General features: G+C 62.6%; 1 protein-coding gene across 1 annotated transcript; it reads left to right on the top strand.

Annotated features, from left to right (window-relative positions):
- The first annotated feature begins 7,964 nt into the window (after positions 1 to 7,964).
- TAF1C (TATA-box binding protein associated factor, RNA polymerase I subunit C) lies at positions 7,965 to 18,891 on the top strand. The gene is made up of 14 exons (XM_026658212.2): positions 7,965 to 8,097; positions 8,468 to 8,561; positions 8,884 to 8,993; positions 10,565 to 10,660; positions 11,265 to 11,335; positions 11,850 to 12,100; positions 12,636 to 12,761; positions 13,008 to 13,125; positions 13,637 to 13,708; positions 15,142 to 15,277; positions 15,384 to 15,512; positions 15,908 to 16,085; positions 17,003 to 17,140; positions 17,521 to 18,891. The coding sequence occupies exons 1-14, from the start codon at positions 7,966 to 7,968 to the stop codon at positions 18,771 to 18,773; spliced, it is 2,904 nt and encodes a 967-aa protein (XP_026513997.1). The 5' UTR covers position 7,965; the 3' UTR covers positions 18,774 to 18,891.
- Positions 18,892 to 21,356: the final 2,465 nt, after the last annotated feature.

Below are 21,356 nucleotides of genomic sequence, written 5' to 3' on the forward strand. Positions count from 1 at the left end.
TCTCCGCACTGGGCGAGGGGTCCCTGTATAAACAGCCCCTGGTGTCCCACCCCAGAGGGGCTGCATCTCCGCAGTGGGTGAGGAGTCCTTGTGTAAGCCTCCCTGGTGCCCCCACCCCAGAGGCAGGCGCATCTCTGTGCCAGGCGGGTCCCTGTATAAGCAGCCCTGGTGCCCTCACCCCAGCGTTGGGTGAGGGGTCCCAGGACCCTTTTCTAACTCATTCAGGTCTCTCTGCAGAGGTCACCTATTCTGAGCTGACACCATACAGGGGACCCAGGTGAGCTGTCCATCCCGGCACCCTCCCTGCCCCGTTCCCTCTGGAGTCACCGCACAAGGCACTGGAGCCCAGAGCAACCCACCTCAGCGAAGCGACACTCAGCAGCCTTTCCTGGGGCTGTGAGCGCAGCCACCCTCCCTCCCTGACATGTTCTTCTGTACCTGACACGGGCCAGCTACAGCGCTTGCTTCTACACCGGCTGTGTTCAGCATCAGGTCCTTTGCTCTGCCAGGGATCGCTGAGGGAAGCTGCAATAAGGTGTGATACACACCGCCACTTACTGGCTGGACAGTACAACGCAGTTTAGCATCCCCTCACATCTCCCCCTTCCAGGTCTACGTTCCTCTCATTCACCGTAGTTACAGGATGGCGCTGTCTGTGAAGTTCAGGACGGATCAGTCTGTGAAGCGTCTCTGAATCGTCCTGGTTCTCTGATTCCACGACTCGAACACGTGGTGGCTCGCTCGGCAGGCTGTCCAGTAGTTACAGTGAGTGGCTGTGGCCGGTTTGGAATCCTTGAGTCGTCTTGTTCTGCATCCGCCATCTGTTGAATCTGCTCTGCTGATTGTTCTTTCTGCGGAACAAACTGCAGCTGTCGACGGTTCCTGTTGGACTCTGCACTTGGGCCTTGGTCTCACATGAGCTGGGCACTGAATTCTCTGTCTTTACGGCAGCTGGAGTTGCCCATCCATTTTCTCCATCCAGTTTGACATGGACACAGCCACTAGGTGCTAGACCCGGCAGCTCTGTAACTGAGTGATGTGTGTTGTAAACGTGTTCGTAAGTCCTTCTAGCCTTGTTAGCCGATTTGGCTGCTCTCTGCATGTCTTGTCACTTCTGAGACACCCCCCCCCCCCCCCCCCCGAAAAAAGCTGGAACAGTAGTTCTGCGTTGTCTTCCTATCAGGAGTTGTGCTGTTGGTGTTGATCTGTAACTCAGAGGAGCAAGGAGTGGATCAGCTCCTGAGTCACTTTTAAAGTCAATAGTCTTGCCAGGAATATTCAGGTTCACTCTCCAGGCAGGCTCGGTGTCATCACAAGTGATAGATCCCAGAAACAACAGCTCTTGATTGCCAGTAATACCAGCCAGCTCCCTGACGGCTTTGGTGCAGCAAACAGCTGCAGAATGTCCATTTTCCAGGCATTTATTACACCGTGTGCCTGTGGCTGGACATGCATCATCTCTTGGGATGTGATGTTTTCCACCCCTTGTGCACGTAGGCTGGAATTTGTTGCTCTTAGCCAGGGAGTTCTCTCTCCTTGCCTCGGGGGGTTTATAATAACTTTTAACACTGAAGTGCTTTTTATAGCTTTTAAGCTAGTTTCCGTTTTTTCAAGTCGCTCCTACCTTTCGTTCTGTTGTTGGACTAGTTCAGACTGCTTTGCTATATTGTGTGTAGGGTTAAATCTCTGTTCAGCTGTCGCTGCTGTGAACGGTTTTTATCTGTTAACCCAGTAACCAGCCTGTCTCTGATATTGTCATGTTTTGCTTTTCCCAAATCAGTTTTCAGCCGATGCACGCAGAGCTCTTATAAAACTGTCAACATTTCCCCCTGATCCTTGAAGCCTGTGGTGAAAACGTGCTCTTTCATAGACCACATTTCTCTGCAGTATAAAGTATGAATCAAACACAGCCAGAACCTTTTCATAGTCATCTTTGTAACTGTCTTCAGTAAAGTCAAAGGATTTAAAGACGTCCTTTGCAGGCTTCCCCATAGCATAAATTTTAAAAGATACCTGTATATCTTCAGTGTTTTGGTGGAGTTTGTTTGCAGTTCAGAATCTTGCAATATATTGCATCCAGTCTGTCCATTGGGAAGGTTTGTCAAAGCTGAAGTTCTGGAGCACTGAAAAGTGGCATGTTGATGAGATCCTGCAACCTTTGTTTCTGTTCTTAGTTTACTCCTGACACCTGCCATGTTCCTCTGTCCCAGATACCGGCTGGCGACAGGGCTTGCTTACAGACCAGCTGTGTTCGTCATGAGATCCTTTCATGCGCCGCCAGGTATGGCTGAGCATCATTTAAATAAGGCATTATATACACAGCACCACCTGGTGGCTGAACACTATCATGCAGTTTAGCATCCTATTTCAGTCCTGTGACCCAAAACACCCTTGTATTCACACCCTGCACACCACTGTGAACATCTGCGTATGACATATACCTTGGGGGTAGCATTTGAAAACTAATAACCTGCTGGTCAATAATATCATGGAGAAATGTCTGTAGCACCAGTATATGAATTCCCCCTGTACGATGTTATTAGCACATGTTCAAACCAGGCCGCCCTGCCAAGGCAAAGGTTGTCAAACTGGCCTATCCTCGACGAAGGAATGTGTGTTTACCTCCATTTACATATGTAGTGAACAGGGTTTTCCAGACAGCAGGGGTAGGAGACGGCTGGGAACGGAACAATTCGCATTTCAGCAAACTCAAGTAAGGGAAGAAATAGTACAGAGTTCCCTTCCCCACCAGACTCCATGTTGCCTTCCTCACAGCTTGAATGAACTTTACTTTGAGGGCAACCTGCAGAAGAATCCACTTCACAGGTTCACTGAATGATAAAAGCAGGAGGCAGAGAACCCCCAGTTCTCTCTCTTTCACCTAAGAAGACAAAGGCCCCAGCACCTTTGGTTTCCTGGGAGAGATCCGGAGTGAGGAGCGGGTCCATCACCATCTTGCTGGAAGACGGGGGGGAACCAGCTTAAACAAAGCCTGGAGCCAAAACTTGCTAGGTTACGTTTCAGACTGTCAGATGCATGTTTTCACTTTTATTTGCTGGTAACCATCTCTAACTTTAGCTCTTATACTTGAATTCACTTCAGATCCTGTCTTCTTCTGTTTTGTTTTGAATCCAAACCAGCCCAGTGCTGTGTTTGAACTGAACTGTTCGGTAGTTCCAGTTAAAGTAATTGTCATATACATACAGATAAGGATACCATAAAATCCCTCCTGGGTAGCTGTACTGAATCTTTACCTCTAAGGGGATAAGAAGCTCAAATAACCTGGTTGGCACCTGACCAAAAGGACCAATAAGGAAAGAAGATACTTTCTGTGAGGGAGCAGGGCGGATTTGACCTGGGAATGTAGCCTGGGAGTTACATTGAGCTACCTGAGCTGTAACCTGAGCCAGGAAGGGGGGTGGGAGAGGTGACACCTTCTGCCCAGGAGACGGAACAAAGGAGAGGAGGAGCAGAGGGGAGCAGGGAGAGAGCTGCTGGAGGGGTTTGGGAGTTTTCAGTTTGGGGCTGGGAGGTGCAACGCAGGGAACCCCAAGCTGGGGTCTAAGCTCCCTGCACTCCCCAAAAGGACTTGATTGAGGGGTCCTGGTTGTATCTACAAGCTCTGCTGTAGATCGTGTTCCTGTTAGCCAATAAACCTTCCGCTTTACTGGCTGGCTGAGAGTCACGGTGAATCGCAGGAAGAGGGGTACAGGGCCCTGAGTCCCCCACACTCTGCAACACTTTCAAATCTGGGGAGGGGGAGAGGTTTTGTTTGTGCTCTCTTCATTTGTTCCCTCTCTGGATGGAGAGAGAGACCAGGCAGGTAAAACATCTCCTGAAAACATGCTTGAAATGATCCATCTAAAATTACAGAAATTGTAAGTAAGGGCAAGGAAATGCGTTAGATTATCTTTTGTTTTAGCTTGTGAATTTTTCCTATGCTAAGAGGGAGGTTTATTCCTGTTTTTTGTAACTTTGAAGCTGAGCCTAGAGGGGAATCCTCTGTGTTTTACATCTTTTTATTACCCTGTAAAGTTACCTTCCATCCTGATTTTTCAGGAGTGATATTTTACTTTTTCTTTATAATAAAGTTCTTCTTTTAAAAACCTGATTGATTTTAGTGTCCTAAGGATAAAGGGTCTGGTTTGTATTTACATTAAAGGCAATTGGTTGGTATATTATTCTCAAGCCTCCCCAGGAAAGGAGGTGAAGGGGCTTGGGGGAATATTTTGGGGAAACAGGAACTCCAAGTGACCCTTTTCCTGAATTTTTGTCTAACTCACTTGGTGGTGGCAGCAGTACTCATCCAAGGACAAGGAAGGATTTGTGCCTTGGGGAAGTTTTTAACCTAAGCTGGTAGAAATAAGCCTAGGGGGTCTTTCATGCGGGTCCCCACATCTGTACGCCAGAGTTCAAAGTGGGGAGGGAACCCTGACAGTAATAAACTGTTGAATATTGACTCCTTACAGGGCCAATGAACCTTAATATCCCTCTGATTGTTCCAGGAGAGGGCTGGACATTTTAGAAGACACGTTTTGGGGAAAACTCGGGCTGGCAAGAGCGTGGAGTCACCTCAGTTGTTAACCCCGGCTGGTGGAAGCCAGTGGGAATCTGGTATTGCAGCAGGCTCTGGGATCCAAAGCCTAGGACCAGGGCTGTCCGGTTGGCAGAGTGACGCCTGGTGTAGGCTGTGGGCATCCCAGGCAGAGCCACAGTGGCACAGCAGTGAGAGGCGCTCGGGGTCACAGGGTAAGAGGTGCCACAGCCCCTCACTGGTCTGGGCTGCACCCCAGAACGTGACCACTCCCCATTACACCTCATCCCAGCTCAGTGAGGGACTGAGGGACCCGCCGCCGAATCGCCGCCGAAGAGCCGGACGTGCTGCCCCTTCCCCTTGGCCGCCCCAGGCACCTGCTTGCTGTGTTGGTGCCTGGAGCCGGCCCTGACCGTGGCTCCCAGGATGCGGCCACCAGGTCCCTGCAGCACCAAGCGGTGGTGCATGTGTGGCCAGGGAGGCGCCGCATGCTGCCCTGGTGCCTGCAGGCACCGCCCCTGCAGCTCCCATTGGTCACGGTTCCCAGCCAATGGCAGCTGTGGAGCTGGCACTAAGGGTGGGGGCAGCACGTGGAGCCTCCCTGGCCGCCCATGCGCCTAGGGGCCGCAAGGACCTGGCAGCCGCTTCAGGGACCGGCGTGGAGCTAGGGCAGGCAGGGAGCCAGCCTGAGCCCCGGGTCCCTGCAGCGCTGCAGACCGGACTTTTACCGGCCTGGTTAGCGGTACCAACCGGAGCTGCCAGGGTCCCTTTTCCACTGGGCGTTCCAGTCAAAAACCGGACTCCTGGCAACACTGCCAATGCTGGAGCCGAGGGCCCCACGGGGAGTGGGAGGGGGCAGCCCGAGCTGTACCACTGACAGGCCACCGAGCGCAGGATCTGCTGGGCCAGGGACCAAGGGGTCTGCCCCCCTGTGACGTTCTGAGTGTAATATAATATTTCATTGGAAGGTGACAGGGCCAGAAAGAGTTAATTAACTCACAGACTGACCTGACCCATGGGTGAACCTTAAGGACTGGTTAGGAAGATCTGTAAATGAATAGAGCTTTGAAATGCAAGTCTGCATTGTTAGAGATCTCAAGGGTAGATGTTTCCTCAGGTCTTGTGATGTCAGCAAACAAGTCTTGTCTATTGCTATAACTTTGATTCAAAGATCAAAAAAGGAATATTAACATTTAGGAAGACACTTGAGGGAAATAGTATTATTGTCTCTATGTCTCTTTGAAGGTTGTGGTAACCTGTATCTGAACTGTGTAATGGATAAATTACCCTGTGCTAATTGCCAGGATGTTTGGGAGAAGGAGAGTTAGACCTATTGTTTTCTCAGGCCAAAAGGCTGCTGGAAATGTATAAGAACCTTGGGACACGATCCTACTTCATCTCAGATCTGCTTTGGGTTTCAAGAGGGGGAAACCTTAAGCCACGAGGATTGAGATCCCCAGTCATTGACTGGAATCACCCTGAATATGGACATTGGACTATAACCTCTGGACTATTTCTAAAAGGACTTTTGGCAACTACAAGCTCATCTCTGCTATGTATCTGAACCTCAAGAATTGAATTCAAGTCTGTCTGTATATTGATCTTTTAACCAACACGCTCTCTCTTTTCTTTTTTAATAAATTTTAGTTTAGTTAACAAGAATTGGCTATAGCGTGTATTTTGGGTAAGATCTAAGTTATCATTTGACCTGGGTCTGGGGCTTGGTCCTTTGGGGTTGGAAGATCCTTTTCTTTTATATGATGAGAAGATTTTCAGTAATCATTATCATATCTGACAGGTGCGTCTGGACGGAGGCCTGAGGCTGGGCACTTTAAGGGAACTGCGTGGTTTGGACTTCTGAGTAACCAGTGAGGTAATACAGAGGCTGTTTTGGGCTGGTTGGTAAATCTAAGTATTGGAATAACCACCAGCGTTTGGGGTTTGTCTGCCCCGTTCTGTTTGCAGTTCACCCTTATTGAATGACCTCAGCTGGCTCCCACAGGCAGCACCGTCACACCCCCACCTCCACGCAGGTGTCTCTGGCCGTCCCGCTGAAGGCCAGGGTTCCTCCCATGGGGCAGCTGGGGGCTGCGGGGCGAGGGGGTGCAGGGGTCCCTGGCACAGGGGGCGCCTGGGCTGAGGCATGAGATGGGGGCGACGGCTCCCAGTCCCTCTCTGCCAGCCGGCCAGGGGATACCTGGGGGAGTGGCTGGCTGGCAGCCGGAGGCAGTGAGGTGGCAGGGGGTCATGGACCCCCAGCACTCGTACTCTCTCCTGGCTCCATATGGTCCCTCGGGGGGACCCCCTTCAGTGTGACAGCCCTTTTCCCGGGGGTCCGCTCGCTCTCGCGGGTTAGGCGCCTCCGCCTCCTGGAGCCACACCTCTCTGAGCCTTAGCACACTTGTCTCTGCCGTGGGCCCCCTCAGGGAGTCCCCTCGCTCTGGGCTCCCGGGGCCTCCACCCTGAGGGAATAATGCACACCCCCCCGTTCTCTAGCCCGGAGCGACTCTCAGCCAGCGTAACACAGGAGAGGTTATTGAGTGTCTGAACCCAGCACAGGAAACTCTCCGGGCCTCAGGCCTGGCCTCCCCCAGCCCAGCACAGCACATCCAGGTCTGTCCAGCTCCGGCTGCTCTCCCCTCCCAGCCCAGAGACACCCCCCCACCTCCAGCTGGGCATCTGATATCACTGGTCCCCAAGTCCCGCCTCTGTCCTTTGTCTCTGTCCCAGGTAAACAGGGTGGCCTGGGCCTTTTCTCCCCTCTCCTGTCCTCTGGCCCCTCTGGCTGGAACCGGCTGGTCAGGTCACTGGGGTCCTCTCCCCGCAGCCCATTGTCCTCCCACTGGCCGGAACCGGCTGCGACTCCTGAGCTGGGCGTCCCGGTCCCCAGTCGCTGGGGTGCCCATCCTCCAGGCCGGTCGCTGACCCTCGGTAACAACAACTCCCTCTCCCATCACCTCGTTAAACCAGTAACACCCAGGGAAACTGAGTCGCACCCCACTGCCTGCAAACCAGGGAAAACAACAAGAACCCCCCGGCTTCGTCCCCCGGGGCCAGGCTGCTCCTGCCGCCGGGGCGGGTGGGGCAGGGATGGGGGGCACCGGGCGGGCGGGCTCCCCGACAGAGCCACGCCCGGCTCGCGCCCCGGGGCCCCCTGACTCCCCCGCCCTGCCTGTGACCCGGGGGCGGGGCCGCCTGGCTCCTCGGGGGCGGGGCCTGCGCCCGAGGCCACGCCCAGCTCGTGCCCCGGGCAGGGGGCGGGGGTCTCCCCTCCGGCCGCCAGGGGGCGCGATGGCTGGTCCCTGCCGGCCCCGGCGGCGCCGCTCTAGCCGCCCCCTCCGCTCTATGGTCCCCGCCGGGCGCTGATTGGTGGAGCCGGGGGGCGGGGCTCTGCGGCCCCCCCGAGTCCCCGCCCCCCGCCGGTCCGGCGCATGGAGTTCCCGGGGTCCCTATTTCCCGCCTTCTGCAGCGCCGGGCCCCCCCGCGACCCCCCCGGCCCCGGCCCCGCCCCACTCGCGGGCTGGGGGGGCTACGGGCACGTGCAGGGGCCCGGCCCGAGCCAGGTGCGCGCGGCAGGGGGGGGCTCGGGGGGGGACCCCGCCCCCCCAGCCCGGCCCGGCCCGGCCGAGCTGCGTCTGGAGCAGCCCGGGGCGGGGGGGGGCGGGAGTGAGGGGCACCGGCAGGGCTGGGGGGGGCAGGGCTGGGTGAGCGGGGGCTGCGGGTCGGGAGTGAGGGGCACCGGCAGAGCTGGGGGGGCAGGGCCCGGTGAGCGGGGGCTGCGGGTCGGGAGTGAGGGGCACCGGCAGGGCTGCGGGGGGATCCCAGCTGTGGGTCGGGGTGAAGTGGCCTTGGCCGGGCTGTGTGGCGGGAGCTCGGGGTGTGTCATGTGGGCCGGGGGGGGCTGTATTAACCTCTCTGCGTTGTGCCCCTCAGCCCCAGGAGAGGTTTATTCCGCTTCACAGCAAGAAGGGCGAGAGCTGGGCCCCTGCGGAGGCGTGTGCGGTGCCGTTCCTGCCCCCCAACGCGAGTGAGAGCGCACTCGGCCAGGCCCCGAGCGGAGGGGGGCTGGGGGCCCTACCAGGGAGGGGCCCGGCTGGCCCCGAGCCCGGCACCACGGGACCCATTTGTTAATTAGTGTCTGTGTGGGGTGGGATGGGGCCTGTGTCATGAGTTTGCCCTGGGGCCCCTGATCTCTTCCTCCCCGTAAGCCCCTGGGGGCGGGGTAGCACTGGGAGGGCAGGGGGCTTCCCAGCAGTGCCCCAGCCCACCCCATGGGGGGCGTATGCCTGGCCCTCCCCCCACTGCCCAGGGCTGCGGTAACCACCTCGCCCTGCCCTTCTCTCACGCAGGCTGCCGTGTCCCCACGCTGACACCCCACGACATCCTCTACGTGGGGCACATTCAAAGGAAGCACCAGGTCGGCAAGACTGGGGGGGCTGCGCTGGACTTCACAGGGCAGGTAATCCTGCAGGCGGCGGTGGTGGCACGGGGGTCTCCCTGCCGTCCCGCTCCTTGGCAGGCGGGGTCCCCGTGGACCCGCCCAGCAGCTCCTGACAGGCCCTGCCTGACGGGTTGGCTCCAGGGGCACAGGGCTCAGGCGGGGAGCAGCTGCAGGGGGGGTGATCCAAGGCACCTCTCACCACAGAGAGGGCATCCGGGAGCTCCCCAGGGGCATGGGGCAGAGCGAGAGGTGCCGGCCGATCTCAGTGAGACGTGCTGGCTCCTCGGGCCCTTCCCCACCACACCCCAGCGGGCTGCACCCCGAGGAATCCATGGCAGGGCCCAGCCCCCAGCTCTGCCCAGCCGGGCGCTCCAGGGAGCTGCCTCGGTCGGTGATGGCTCCGCAGGGCCTGTGCTGAGCTCCAGCTTGTAAACAGGCTATAGGAGGATCCCTTCTGTGGGCCAGGCCCTCACGGGGGCCACTCTTCCTGCAGGGTCGGCCACGCGGCCCCGAGACTGACCCCTGGGCTCCAGCTCATGAGTCCCCCTGAGCCAGGGTCCGGGCGAGACGTGTCCCCGCCGCAGGGACCGACGCCCCCAGCTGGTGCCCAGCCCTTCCAGCCGGAGCAGGGTTTGTCTGGAGCCTGGCCCCGGGGGCCTGTAGGGCAGCCCAGGGAGGCAAAGGTGAAGACAGCTCAGTCTGGCCCCTGTCAGGGCCCCACCCCGCCAACTGCTGTAGGATCCCCGTCCGTCTGTCCCGGGTGAGAGCCATGTGTCTCTCCACAGGCCCTGGCACCTTCCCCCTTTGCTCTCCTGCCCGGACTCTGGGGAAAACCGCCCTCTTCTGGGTGGTTGGTTTCAGGTGTGATGGTCCCGGCCCCTGGCGCTCCCCTGTCTGACCCTCCAGTGAGACGCCCAGACGGCCCCTGCTCTGCCTGGGAGCCGCTTTACCCCTCCGTGCCCACGGGGAGCAGCCCCCTGGCAGGCGCAGAGTTCAGACAAGTATCAAGTGGGTCCAGCATGCCCTGCTCCACAGACTGGCCCCATTGCATGCTGGGCCCTGTCGTCTCTGTACAGCACGTCCCTAATGGGGCTGGGTTGGGAGGTTCCCCGTCCCCATTGACAGTGTCCTACTCCGGTGTCCAAGCCTCCCGGCTGTTCCCGTAGCGCCCCCGCTGGTGCGGCAGGGCAGGGCAAGGCTGTCATAGATGCCAAGGCTGAGGGGTCACTGGGGCCAGCTAGTCTGAGCCCTGCCCCCCAGGAATCCCCGGCTGAGCGCCAGGGAGCTGCTAGGAGACCAGCCCATCTGGATGTGCAGATGGAGAATCCCCCGGCCCCAGCCATTTGCTCTGTGGTTAATCTCTCGCCATTGGATGCTGATGCCCCATCGCCGGGCTGAACTTGTCTGGCTCCAGCTCCCAGCCCCCGGGTCAGGTCAGCCGTGCTCTGCCCAGCTCCATACCCACATGCTGCAGCGCCGGGGGCAGAGCCCAGGGACGGGGCCAAGGTCCCGCGGGGAGCTAGCCGGGCACGGAACGTGGTCCCCCCAGGCCAGGCCTGTCGCACTGACCCTGCCTCTCTCCCCGGCAGCTGGCTCACTTCTTCCTGGATCACCCCGAGGAGGCCTTCGGTGCCATGGGGCGGCTTCTTCAAGAGAACTTCTACCTGGGGGAGGCGCGGCTGCGGGTGAGCGTCCCTCGCCAGTGCACGGCCCTCCCGACTCCTCTGCTCCCCACTGTGCCTGACCCAGAGCTGGGATGGGGCAGCACCCACTGCGCTGTGTCTGCTCCGTGGGGAGCCATCGCGACTCCCAGCCCCTGACCCCAGCTGTGGGAATAGCCCCCGCCCCCACCACACCCAGGGGCCTCACCACACCCAGGGGCCCCACCGCACTGGGTGCTGCGCGGACGCAGAACAAAGGCACTGCCCCCCCACTCCTCCCAGGGCTCTCACTCAAAGATGAGCCGGGGGCGCCGAGGAGACAGTGGGGCAGCATGGCGGGCAGGGCTCCTGCTGGCATGTGTGCCCTCCGCCCACCCCAGCAGGCCCGCCTTCCCTGCCCCCACCTCGTGTGCCCTCGGCTTGCCCCAGCACCCTTGTTCCCCTCCCTCACCTTGTTTGCCCTCCACCCATCCCGTGCTCTCATTCCTTTTCCCTCAGCGCGTGTGCCCCCCCCAGTGCCCTGGTACCCCTGCCCCAGCGCGTGTGCCCTACCCCCCACCCCCGTGACCTGGTACCCCTCCCCCAGCACGTGTGCCCTGACCTCGGCCTGTCCCCTCCCTCCCTGCAGAGCAAGGCGCGGGAAAACGCCATCTCCGTGAAGACCCTGGTGCAGGAGCTTGGCCGGAGGGAGGGCAGGCGGTGAGTGGTGCCCGGCCTGAGCAGGGGCCCTGGAGCCCCAGGCGCTGCACTCTCCCCTCCGCTCAGGGTGCCGTGGGCACAGCCGGTGGGCAAGGGGTGCAGAGCCGGGCGCAGCGCAGGGCTCAGCCCCCAGGCACCGTGTGTCGGGCATGGACAGCACAGACCCTGCGTGCCAGCTCCCCCGGCCGGCGCAGGTCTGAGTGCTGCTCCCCGGGCCCCAGGGCGGCTGGGAGACCCCACAGAAAGTCTGCCCTGCGGGAGTAGCTGGGGAGAGGCCGGGGGCTGTTCCCGGGCCTAGGCTTCCCCTGCCTCTGCTGCCCAGCCCCAGTGGGGACGGTTTGTCTGTTACACAGTCTGGGCGGGGGGGCTGCGGGCTGGGCCCAGCAGTCAGGGGACTGGGGAGGAGCTGTTTGGGGGCCTCTCCCTGCACGTCTGTCCTGGGCAGCGCCCTGGCTGGCTGGGGGCTGGCTGGGGGCAGGGCTGAGCAGTCCCTGATGCCCGGCTGTCCCTGCAGTCACTGCCCCCAGGCCCGGCCCAGCCCGCGGCTGCGCTGGTTCTCCTGCCTGTCCCGGGACTGGCTGTTCGAGGTGCCCCTGGGCCCACTGGCCGAGTGCATCCACGAGGAGCTGGCGCTGCAGTGGGCGAAGCTGCTGTTCGACGACGCCTCGACTGGGGGGGCGCTGGCCTGGCTCCCCACTGAGGACCTGGCTCCTGCCCCCAGAGGCTGCCTGGTCCACCCAGGAGGGGAGGCCATGAACCTCCTCTGTATCCTTCTGCAGACAGGCTGGGCTGGCGGGGCTGGTGCAGGGGGCTGCTGAGTGTGGCCCCAGCCTGGGGGGCGGCTGGGGGAGGCAGAGCTCATTGCTGGGGGCATCAAGTCCCTGTTGCACCCCTGGGGATGGGGGGTTTGATGCCAGGACCCAGCTGATCTGTCACTGGTGATGGGATGGGCACGGCGCAGCTCCATTGCTGGGGCCTCTGGGGAGGCGGGGGGCTTGACTGGGGGGCTCGCTAGGCTGGGGGGGCTGACTTGTCCCCGAGCTGGGCTGGGGACTGAGTGTTGTCCCCATGCTGGGAGGTTGGCCGGGCTGGGGGCTGGACTGGGAGGTTGGCCGGGCCGGGGGCTGAGCGTTGTCCCCGGGCTGGGGGCTGGGCTGGGAGGTTGGCTGGGCTGGGGGCCGGGCCGGGGGCTGGGGGCCGGGCCGGGGGCTGGCTGTTGTCCCCGGGCTGGGGCTGACCCTCTGGCGTGGGGCCAGCCGTGGCCCCTGCAGGCGGTGCGTGGCCCTTGACAGGGTTCCAGGTTTCCAGGAGGTGGCTCTGGAGCAGGTGGGCGGTGCCCTGCAGCCCCGCGCCCACGGCCGCCCCGCGCAGTTCGAGCTCAGTGGCCGGATCCGCCAGGTGGCCGCCGCGCAGGTGGCCGGGGAAGGTGAGTGAGGCCCTGGGGAGGTGCCAGGCTCAGCTCCTGGCTCTGCCACCGGCTGCGTGTGGCCCTGGAGAGCGGCCGCCTGCTCCCTGGAGGAGGGCTGAGCCCCTGGGTGCATGGGGCAGGGAACAGCCTCCTGCTGGGGGTGGCCGAGGCGCTGGGCCTGGGGCACCCGTCCCCTGTGGGCCTGGCCCCGGTCGGCAGCCGTTGCCCCCAGGGCTTACCGCGGCATCTCCTCCCCACGTGCAGCCCTCGTCGGCGTTCGCTCGGATCATCACTGTGGTGCCTGGCGGCTTCGGGCCGGCGCCGCCCCTGTCCCGCTCCAGGTCATTCGCACCGACGCGCCTGCCTCCTGCCTCACCGTCAGGTACGTTCCTGGGCTGGCCCGGCTGGAGGAATCGCGGGCCCCAGACTGGGGGGCACCTCGCCTCCTCCTGCCCTGGGCGGGAGCTGGCCCCGGGAATGCAGAAGGCGCTGTCCGTTTGCTTCTGCGGTGCAGGGAAAGAAAGGGGCCTGTCTTCCTTCCTCGGCCACGCCAGGTCAGCCACTCCGCGCCCGAGGCTGGTGCTCGGTTCCCCCAGTCATGTCCCCCCGGAGCTCCCTTCCTGGGGCTTTCCCCTGCGGCTCCTCTCTGGTCCAGGCTGGGCTCAGGGACCACCAGTGCGCACGACTCACGGCCGTGGTACCATGGATGTGCTGTGCTGCCAGTCCGGCCCTCGCACCACGGGCGCAGCGTGGGAGGTGGAGTGAGTTTGTCTGGTCTGACACAGCAATGAGCCCTTTGCCAGTGGAGGCCTTTAAACCGCGTTTGCTTGGCCCGTCCGTCCTGTGCCCGAGGGGGGGTCCGCCCTGTGCTGACGCTCTGCCCTTCCCCGCAGCCCCCACCTCCCCGGGGAGCTGTCCGTCTGCACCCTCAGTGGGGCCGTGTACCTCTGGAACGTCGAGACTGGGTAAGGGGGGCCAAGGGCTGGGGCCCTGGGAAGGGGGGGTAGCGCAGGCACCTGGGAGCCTGAGAGCGTGCATGGGTGAGGGTGGGTGCTCCCGGGTGGCTGTGGCTCTTCCTAACCACTATGAAGCCTGGTGCTGGGAGCTGTATATCCCCCTCCCCCTGCAAACAGGCAGGGACCGGCCAAGCAGGGCGCACCATGTCCTGCATTGTCCCCCCGCGAGGTGCTGATCGCTCTGCCCAGGTGTGATGGTGCTGCCCGTGGGAGCCAGCTGAGGTCACTCAATTAGGGTGAACTGCAATCAAAACGGGGCAGACAAACCCCAAACGCTGGTGGAAATTCCAATATTTAGATTTACCAACCAGCCCAAAACAGCCTCTGTAGTACCTCACTGGTTACTCACAAGTTCAAACAACGCAGTTCCCTTAAAGTGCCCAGCCTCAGGCCTCCGTCCAGACACACCTGTCAGATATGATGATGATTACTGAAAATCTTATCTCATCATATAAAAGAAAAGGTTCTTCCAACCCCAAAGGATCAGCCACATACTCTGGTTCAATTATAACTTAGATCTTACCCAAAATACACCCTATAGTCAATTCTTGTTAACTAACCTAACATTTATTAAAAAGGAAAAGAGATAGAGAGTGTTGGTTAAAAGATCAATATACATACAGACTTGAATTCAATTCTTGAGGTTCAGATACATAGCAGAGATGAGCTTGTAGTTGCCAAAAGTCCTTTTAGAAATAGTCCATAGGTTATAGTCCAATGTCCATATTCAGGGTGGCTCCAGTCAGTGACTGGGGATCTCAATCCTTGTGGCTTAAGGTTTCCCCCTCTTGAAACCCAAAGCAGATCTGAGATGAAGCAGGATCGTGTCCCAGGGTTCTTATACATTTCCTGCAGCCTTTCTGCCTGAGAAAACAATAGGCCTAACTCTCCTTCTCCCAAACACCCTGGCAATTAGCACAGGGTAATTTATCCATTAAACAGTTCAGATACAGGTTACCACAACCTTCAAAGAGACATAGAGACAATAATACTATTTCCCTCAAGTGTCTTCCTAAATGTTAATATTCCTTTTTTGATCTTTGAATTAAAGTTATAGCAATAGACAAGACTTGTTTGCTGACATCACAAGCCCTGAGCAAACAGCTCCCCTTCTACCTCTAACAATACAGACTTGCATTTCAAAGCTCTATTCATTTACAGATCTTCCTAACCAGTCTCTAAAGTTGGGCCAGGGGTCAGTTCAGTCTGTGAGTTAATTAACTCTTTCTGGCCCTGTCACCTTTCAATGAGATACTGTATCACACTCATAACGTCACACCAGGGTCCTTCCCCCCACGCCGGCCCAGGCAGTGACCCCTGCGTCCTGTGCATCCCAGCCCCTCACCCCCGTGCCGGCCCAGTGGTAATTCCTGTGTCCCCAGGCTGCAGCGACTGCGTCAGGACCCCGAGACGGCGTTCTTCCGAGAGGCGTCCCCATGGCGCTGGAGCGAGTTCACCGCCCACCCGCGGGTGCTGAGCTGCGCCGACCGCACTGGCCTGCAGTGCCTCGACGTGCGGGTGAGGCTGCCCGGGTGCAGGGAGTGGGGGGAGGGGACCGGGGCTCAGGGGGGGCAGGGGGCCTCCCTCCCTTGGTGCTCACGCGCCCTGGTCTCTTCCGCTCCAGGCTCCCGCCAGTCGCCAGTTTGATCTGTTCAAGGTGGGAGGAGAAGCCGAGTGCCAGAGAGGAGAGCGAGTGATGCTACCCATGTACCTGGGCAGGGCCCACCCCTGCCAGCACCTCGTCGCCACGCAGGTGAGTGTCCGGGCAGCTGGGCGGGCGACGCTCCAGCCCCTCAGCGCTGGGGGGGGGAGGCGGGGCAGCCGGGCCCATCCTGCAGAGTCCGGCCTCACCTGCAGCTTGGTGCCCAGCTGCTGGGCCCGGCAGCTCCCTGCGGTGCCAACTCGGTTACCAAGGGCGGCTCCAGGGGCCTGCCTGGCTGGGCAGCTTGGCCAGGATGATGGTGAAAAGCTGCTGTGTGGCCGTGAGCTTGATGGGGCAGGGGCTGGGCCGTGCCTGTTCCAGCTCGGGGAGTGTCTGGGGGGAAGCGGGCACTGCCCCCCCCCCCCCGGTACAGGGGGGGGGGGGGGGGCGGCCGGGGGGCCCCTGGGGCGGTCTCACTGACCCCCTCCTCCCATGCCCTCCCCCAGTTCTCGGTGTACGTGCTGGACGAGCGCTTCCCCCTGGTGCCGGTGCTGCGCTGGGAGCACATGTTGGAGGCCCCGCCCGTCTTCGCCCATCTCACCCCGGGCCGGTCCCAGGAGACGAGCCACAAGGTGCTGCTGGGCGCCCACCGCACGCAGGAGCTGCTGCTGCTGCAGTACTCGGGTGAGTGGGGGCGGGGGGCATGGGGGTGGGGGGGAGGGGCCCAGGGGCAGCTGCTGCCGTATATGTGATGTGAGGAGGGGGCTGGGAGCTGCTCCTGCTGCAGTCCCTGGCTGGGGGGGGCTGTTTCCTGCAGGGAGGGGTCATGCTGGGGGATGGTATAGGGCAGAGTCACCAAACTGGGGCGTGCCCCCCCAGGGGGCACAGAGGAACGCTCAGGGGGGCCCAGCAAGCCCAGGCCAGCCCCCGCGGGGGGGGGGGCAGAGGGGGAAAGGGAAGGAACACCACCCAGCCCCACCCCCAGCTGAAACCCCAGCCTTGGCCCCCTTACCCCTGTCTGCAGCCCCCCACCCCGGGAACCCAGCCCCATTCCTGGCTCCAGCAGGGGGGAGGGTGCGACCCTGAAAAGTTTGGGGACCTCTGGTGTAGAGGGCTCTCTGGAGCGTGTGCTCATGTCAGCATGGGGGTCCCCAGAGCCATGCTGCCCCTCCCCCAGCCACATGGGGGTCTGTCAAGGAGGGGCTGAGTGACAGCCATGAATGGGGCAGTGCGACGGGGGGGAGCTGGGACTGTGGGTTCAGAGCTGGGGGGTCCGAGCTGGGGGGGGGGGGGGGGCGGGGGGGGGGGGGGCGGGGAGGGCAGAGGGGTGAGGGGGCGGGGGGTTCAAGCTGTTGTGGGGGCTGTGCGGAGGGATCTGGGGGGGGGGGGGGGGGGGAGCCCCCCCCGGGTTGGCGCTGGGCTGGGTCTGTGGGTTCAGAGCTGGGGGGGCAGTGCGAGGGGGCTGGGGGGTCCGAGCTGTGGGGGGGCTGGGAGGGCAGAGCTGTGGGGGGGCTGGGGTCCAAGCTGTTGTGGGGGCTGTGTGGAGGGATCTGCGGGGGGCAGAGCTCCCGCACGGCTTTTCACGCTCCCCTCTCGCCCAGGTGGCAGCCATTCGGCCTGCCAGCTCGCAGGGCCCCCCCGGCGGCTCCATCCCATCTCCCAGGGCCTGCAGCACCTCCCCCCGCAGGTGACCCCCTGGCAGGACCTGCTGCACCAGAGGCTGACCGCGCCTGCAGCTGGTAGGTGGCTGGGGGTAGGGTGGGGGTGGCCTGGCGTGGAACCCCCCATGTCCCAGCAGTCCCAGGCCCCCATCGCTGGGGTGCAGCCGAAGGGAGGGGCCATTGCTCTGACCTTCCTGTGCCTCTGACGGGGGGGCTCCGGACAGCTGGGAGGGGTGGGACAGGGATCTCCCTCCGCTCTCTAGGGTGGGGTTATGTGTGTGGGCCCAGTGGGAGTCTCCCCAGCTCTCTGTGTGGGGCTGGGTGGGCCTGGGAGGGTCTCCCCTAGCTCTGTGTGGGGCTGCGTGGGCCTGGGAGGGTCTCCCCTAGCTCTGTGTGGGGCCTGGGGGGCTCTGTCCCCAGCTGCTGCACTCAGCCCCCTCACCTCCGTTTCCCCCCAGGCGTGACGGCCGCCCCCGCCGGGCAGGGGCCGCTGGAGCCCTTGCTGGTTTTCCAGCTCTCTGACGCCGGGGACCTGTTCTACCAAACCCTGCTGCACGAGCCGCCGGCGGAGAGCGAGTCATCGGCAGCCCCCACCTCGCCCCCGTCCCTGCCAGCTCCTGCTGCGGCCAGCCAGCCCTCGCCCGCGTGGGGCGCCTCCCTGGGCTCGGGCAGCGAGGAGAGCGTCCGCCTGCCAGGGACTGTCTCCGAGGGCACCGCCGAGGCCGGGCAGGCAGCAGCCCCAGAGGAAGCCAGGCCCAGCGTGGGCCCCACCGCCCCCAGCCCGGCAGCCGCTGCCCGCTACCGCTGCTGGCTGAAAGCTCTCATCAGGGACTGGAGCCGACTGCCGGAGCAGAGCCAGCCCCAGGCCCCCCCCACCATCAGCCATCAGCGCCTCTTCACCCACGGAGAGCTGAGCCAGCCGGCTGGGGATGGCCTCTACCGCCAGGCCCGCCAGCTGCTGCGCCGCACCATGCGGGAGCGGGGCTGCCTGGCGCCCTGGGCCCTGGGGCCGCCCCCCACCCCCCCGGCCATGCCCCACCCCGTGGAGCCCGGGGCCTGGCCCGACGACCTGAGCAAGCGGCTGACGGCGTCGTGGGCGGGCGGCTGGGGCGAGTGGTGGGAGGAGAAGCTGGGTGTGACCAGAGCCCACAAGCTGCACGCGCTGAGGGACCGGAGACGGCGCCTGAAGCAAGCGCGGAGCCGCCGCAGCCTGTCGGGCAGCTTCACCTCCTCCATCACCTACCAGTCCGACCTCAGTGACTTCTCCGCCTGCAGCCAGCCCCCCAGCGAGCCCCCCGGCCAGGCCCGCGAGGAGCAGCAACCCCCGGCCCCTGTGTGCCGCCAGGACCTTTCCCCACCGAGGGCGGGACGGGGAGACCTGCCCCCAGCCCCTGGGCAGTTCTGGCCGGCCTCCCCGCTGGCCAGCAGCTCCCAGCGCAGCGCCCAGGAGGCCTGGGGCAGCCAGGACACACAGGACTCCTCCCAGCTGCTCTCGTCCCAGACCCTGAGCTCGCGGGGCATCCCCAAGGAGCGCAGGAAAACCCTGCGCGACTACCTGGCCATCTGCACCCAGCCCTGCCCCGAGCCGCCGGCCGAGCTGCCTGCGAGCCAGGCCTCCAGCCTGGGCAGCCAGCACTGGGGCCCCTCCTCCCAGAGCCAGCGCTCCACAGCCTCGCAGCCCCGCCGCAAACGGCCCCGCATGGGCTTCTGAGACCCGCCGCGGGGGGCGGTGTCCGGATGGGCAGAGGTCTTCGGGGACGGTGTCCGCGCAGCCACGGCCTGGCCCCTTGGGCTCTGGGCCGGTGCAGATAACTCAATAAACAGGGAAAGGCAGCACCTGGGCATTGTCTGTGCCGTGGGGCTGGAGCCTGCCGGCTGGGGTTTTCTGGAGCAGGCCTGACCCCCAGCACGTGGCAGCAGGTTCGTGCGGCCTGGGGGCTGTCAGCCGCTGCGGTTTCTCGGGCACCAGGCAGGGTGGGCGGAAAGCCGGCATTGCCGCTGCTGCCATGTGCAGGGGTGGGTGGGAAGCCAAGCTGGGCCCGTGGCTTGTTCCCCTCCAGGGTCCCTGCTCCGGCTGCCCCGTCCAGCCGGCCCCACACTGCAGCCGGGAGCAAGGAGAGAGAGCCAGAGCCGAGCTAGTGCGTGACTCCCCCGCTGCCTCCGCAGGGCTCGTCTGGGGCAGGGCCTGGCACCGATGCCCGGGGAGCTGGGCACGGGGGCAGTACTGGGCGCAGAGGGCTGTCCTGCTGCTGCTCGGGGCACGGAGAGCCCAGGCCTGTGGGTGTAGCTGGGGCAGGACGTTGGCACACACCTCACCAATGGGAGCGGTGAAACGCCTGTGTCCTGAGCGCTGCTTCCCCTAGACCTCTAGGGTCACGGGAGCAGTGGGGGCTCCCAGCCCTTTCCATGGGGGCTGGGGAACTGACCCGGGCACCCAGAAAAACCAGCAATGAGCCTGCTTCTGAGCAACGCGCAGTATGTACTTGCCCTGCGGAACTCACTGCCACTGGATAGCCCGTCACGTACATTCACCCTGCCTCAGTGGCTGTGGGAAAGGCCCCTCGGGGCAGGATATTCCAGAATTGCCCCTTGTGGGGTTTCCTGCCCCTTTCTCTGCAGCAGGAGCAGCAGCGAGTCGTGGGCCCCGTCAGCCCGAGCTACGTGGGCTGCTGGGCTGAGGATTTTCTGTGACAGATGCTGGAGAGCGAGAGAGGCTCTGGCCCCCGTCCATGGGGGGGGGTTCTTCCTAGCTCCCTCCCACCCTGCGGGGCCCCCAGTGCAATGGGCACATACTTGAGCTGCCCCACCCCACTCATCTCCACTGCCCCCTCTGTAGCGGGCAAGCCCTGCTGAGAGACAGCTCTGCCGGGCAGGACCTGCCCCCCCCCCCGCCAACAGAGAGCCCAGGAGTCCTGGATGGAGCTTGGTGTGCTTCACGGCCATCACAGCCCCCCAAGCTGGGGGGCCCCCCGCCAGTGGCAAGGGAAGGCAGCAGGGCTGTGCACAGACGCCAGGGGCGATGCGAGGCTCTGTCAAAGCATGAGTGGTGCAGAGACAGTGACTAGGGATGGGATATTTCCCCCTTCTCCTAACAAGGCCAGGGCTCGCCCCAGCAACGGAACAGGCAGCGGGTTTCAGACACACAAGGGAGTGTTTCCTCCCCCAACGCCCGCCAGCCTGTGGAACTCCAATGTAACCGGGTTCAAAACCCCCCGAAAGTCCCTGCAGGCCAGGTGCCTCACTGGCTATTAGCCAGGATGTCCGGGATGCAGCCCCCTGCTCCGGGTGGCCCTAGGCCTCTGGCTGCCAGAAGCTGGGACTGGATGACGGGAGGATACTCAAAATTGCCCTGGTCTGTTCCTTCCCTTCCCTCTGGGGCACTCAGCCCCTGTTGGCAGACGGGATAGGGGCTGGGGGCATGGGGCTGGTGGAGCGCACGATCAGTGGGGTGGAAGTGAGCTGAATGGGGAAAATCTTTCCACTTATTTTCATTCTTGGATGTTTTGGGGGGATATGTCCTGCCAGCGCTGCACCTGTCCCCGGGCTGTCGCGATCTGCAGTTGCTGGTTTCCCAGCTCTTTGCCCGCTGTTGGGGTTCCTTGGCGCCCGGAGATGGGAGCTGTCCCTGGGGGCTGCACCGAGGAAGACACTGCCCTGCCCACGTGCCCCCCACATGGAGAGGCTGCGGTGGGCTCAGGAAATTCTGTGATGTTCATTGCAGGGGAGTTACTGGCAGTGCAGGCACCACCGGACCCCCTCCGTGTGCAGCCCAGAGGGGCTGGGTCCTCCCTGGCTTCCCACAGCCCCGCAGGCCTCTTGGGGGCTTCCAGACACAGCCCGGCAGCATCTGCTGCGGCCCCAGGGTGCCCCCGCCTCCTGCACACCCCGCTGTGGGCCCCATCCTGCCAGTGTGATTGCTGCCACCTCTGCCACCCCGGGACTGGCCCAGTGAGCTCCAGGGCGCCTCGCCGGAGCCACCCAGCACCCAGGGCCACACGGTGACACCGGCTCTGGGGGTGCACAACCGCGGGTGGAGACACGACAAACGTGACCCCCGTGTGCCGGGGTGATTCACTCCCTGGGGCACACGCCCAGCGGGTCAGACCCAAAGGGCTGCGGCACAGGGTGCTGCCCCCCCCCCGCGAGCTGCCCACGAGCCCCAGGGAGATGTGTGAACACGGCCCTGAAACCTTCGGATTGACACGGAATGGCCACCAGCCCGAGCCTGCGCGTGTGCCCTGCACCAGCGTGTGCACACACAGGAACGTGTGCGCGTGCATCTGTGCACCATGTA

The sequence above is a fragment of the Terrapene carolina genome, unplaced genomic scaffold (assembly GCF_002925995.2).
Source record: "Terrapene carolina triunguis isolate 2854851 unplaced genomic scaffold, T_m_triunguis-2.0 Scaffold408, whole genome shotgun sequence".
Lineage (NCBI taxonomy): Eukaryota > Metazoa > Chordata > Testudines > Emydidae > Terrapene > Terrapene triunguis.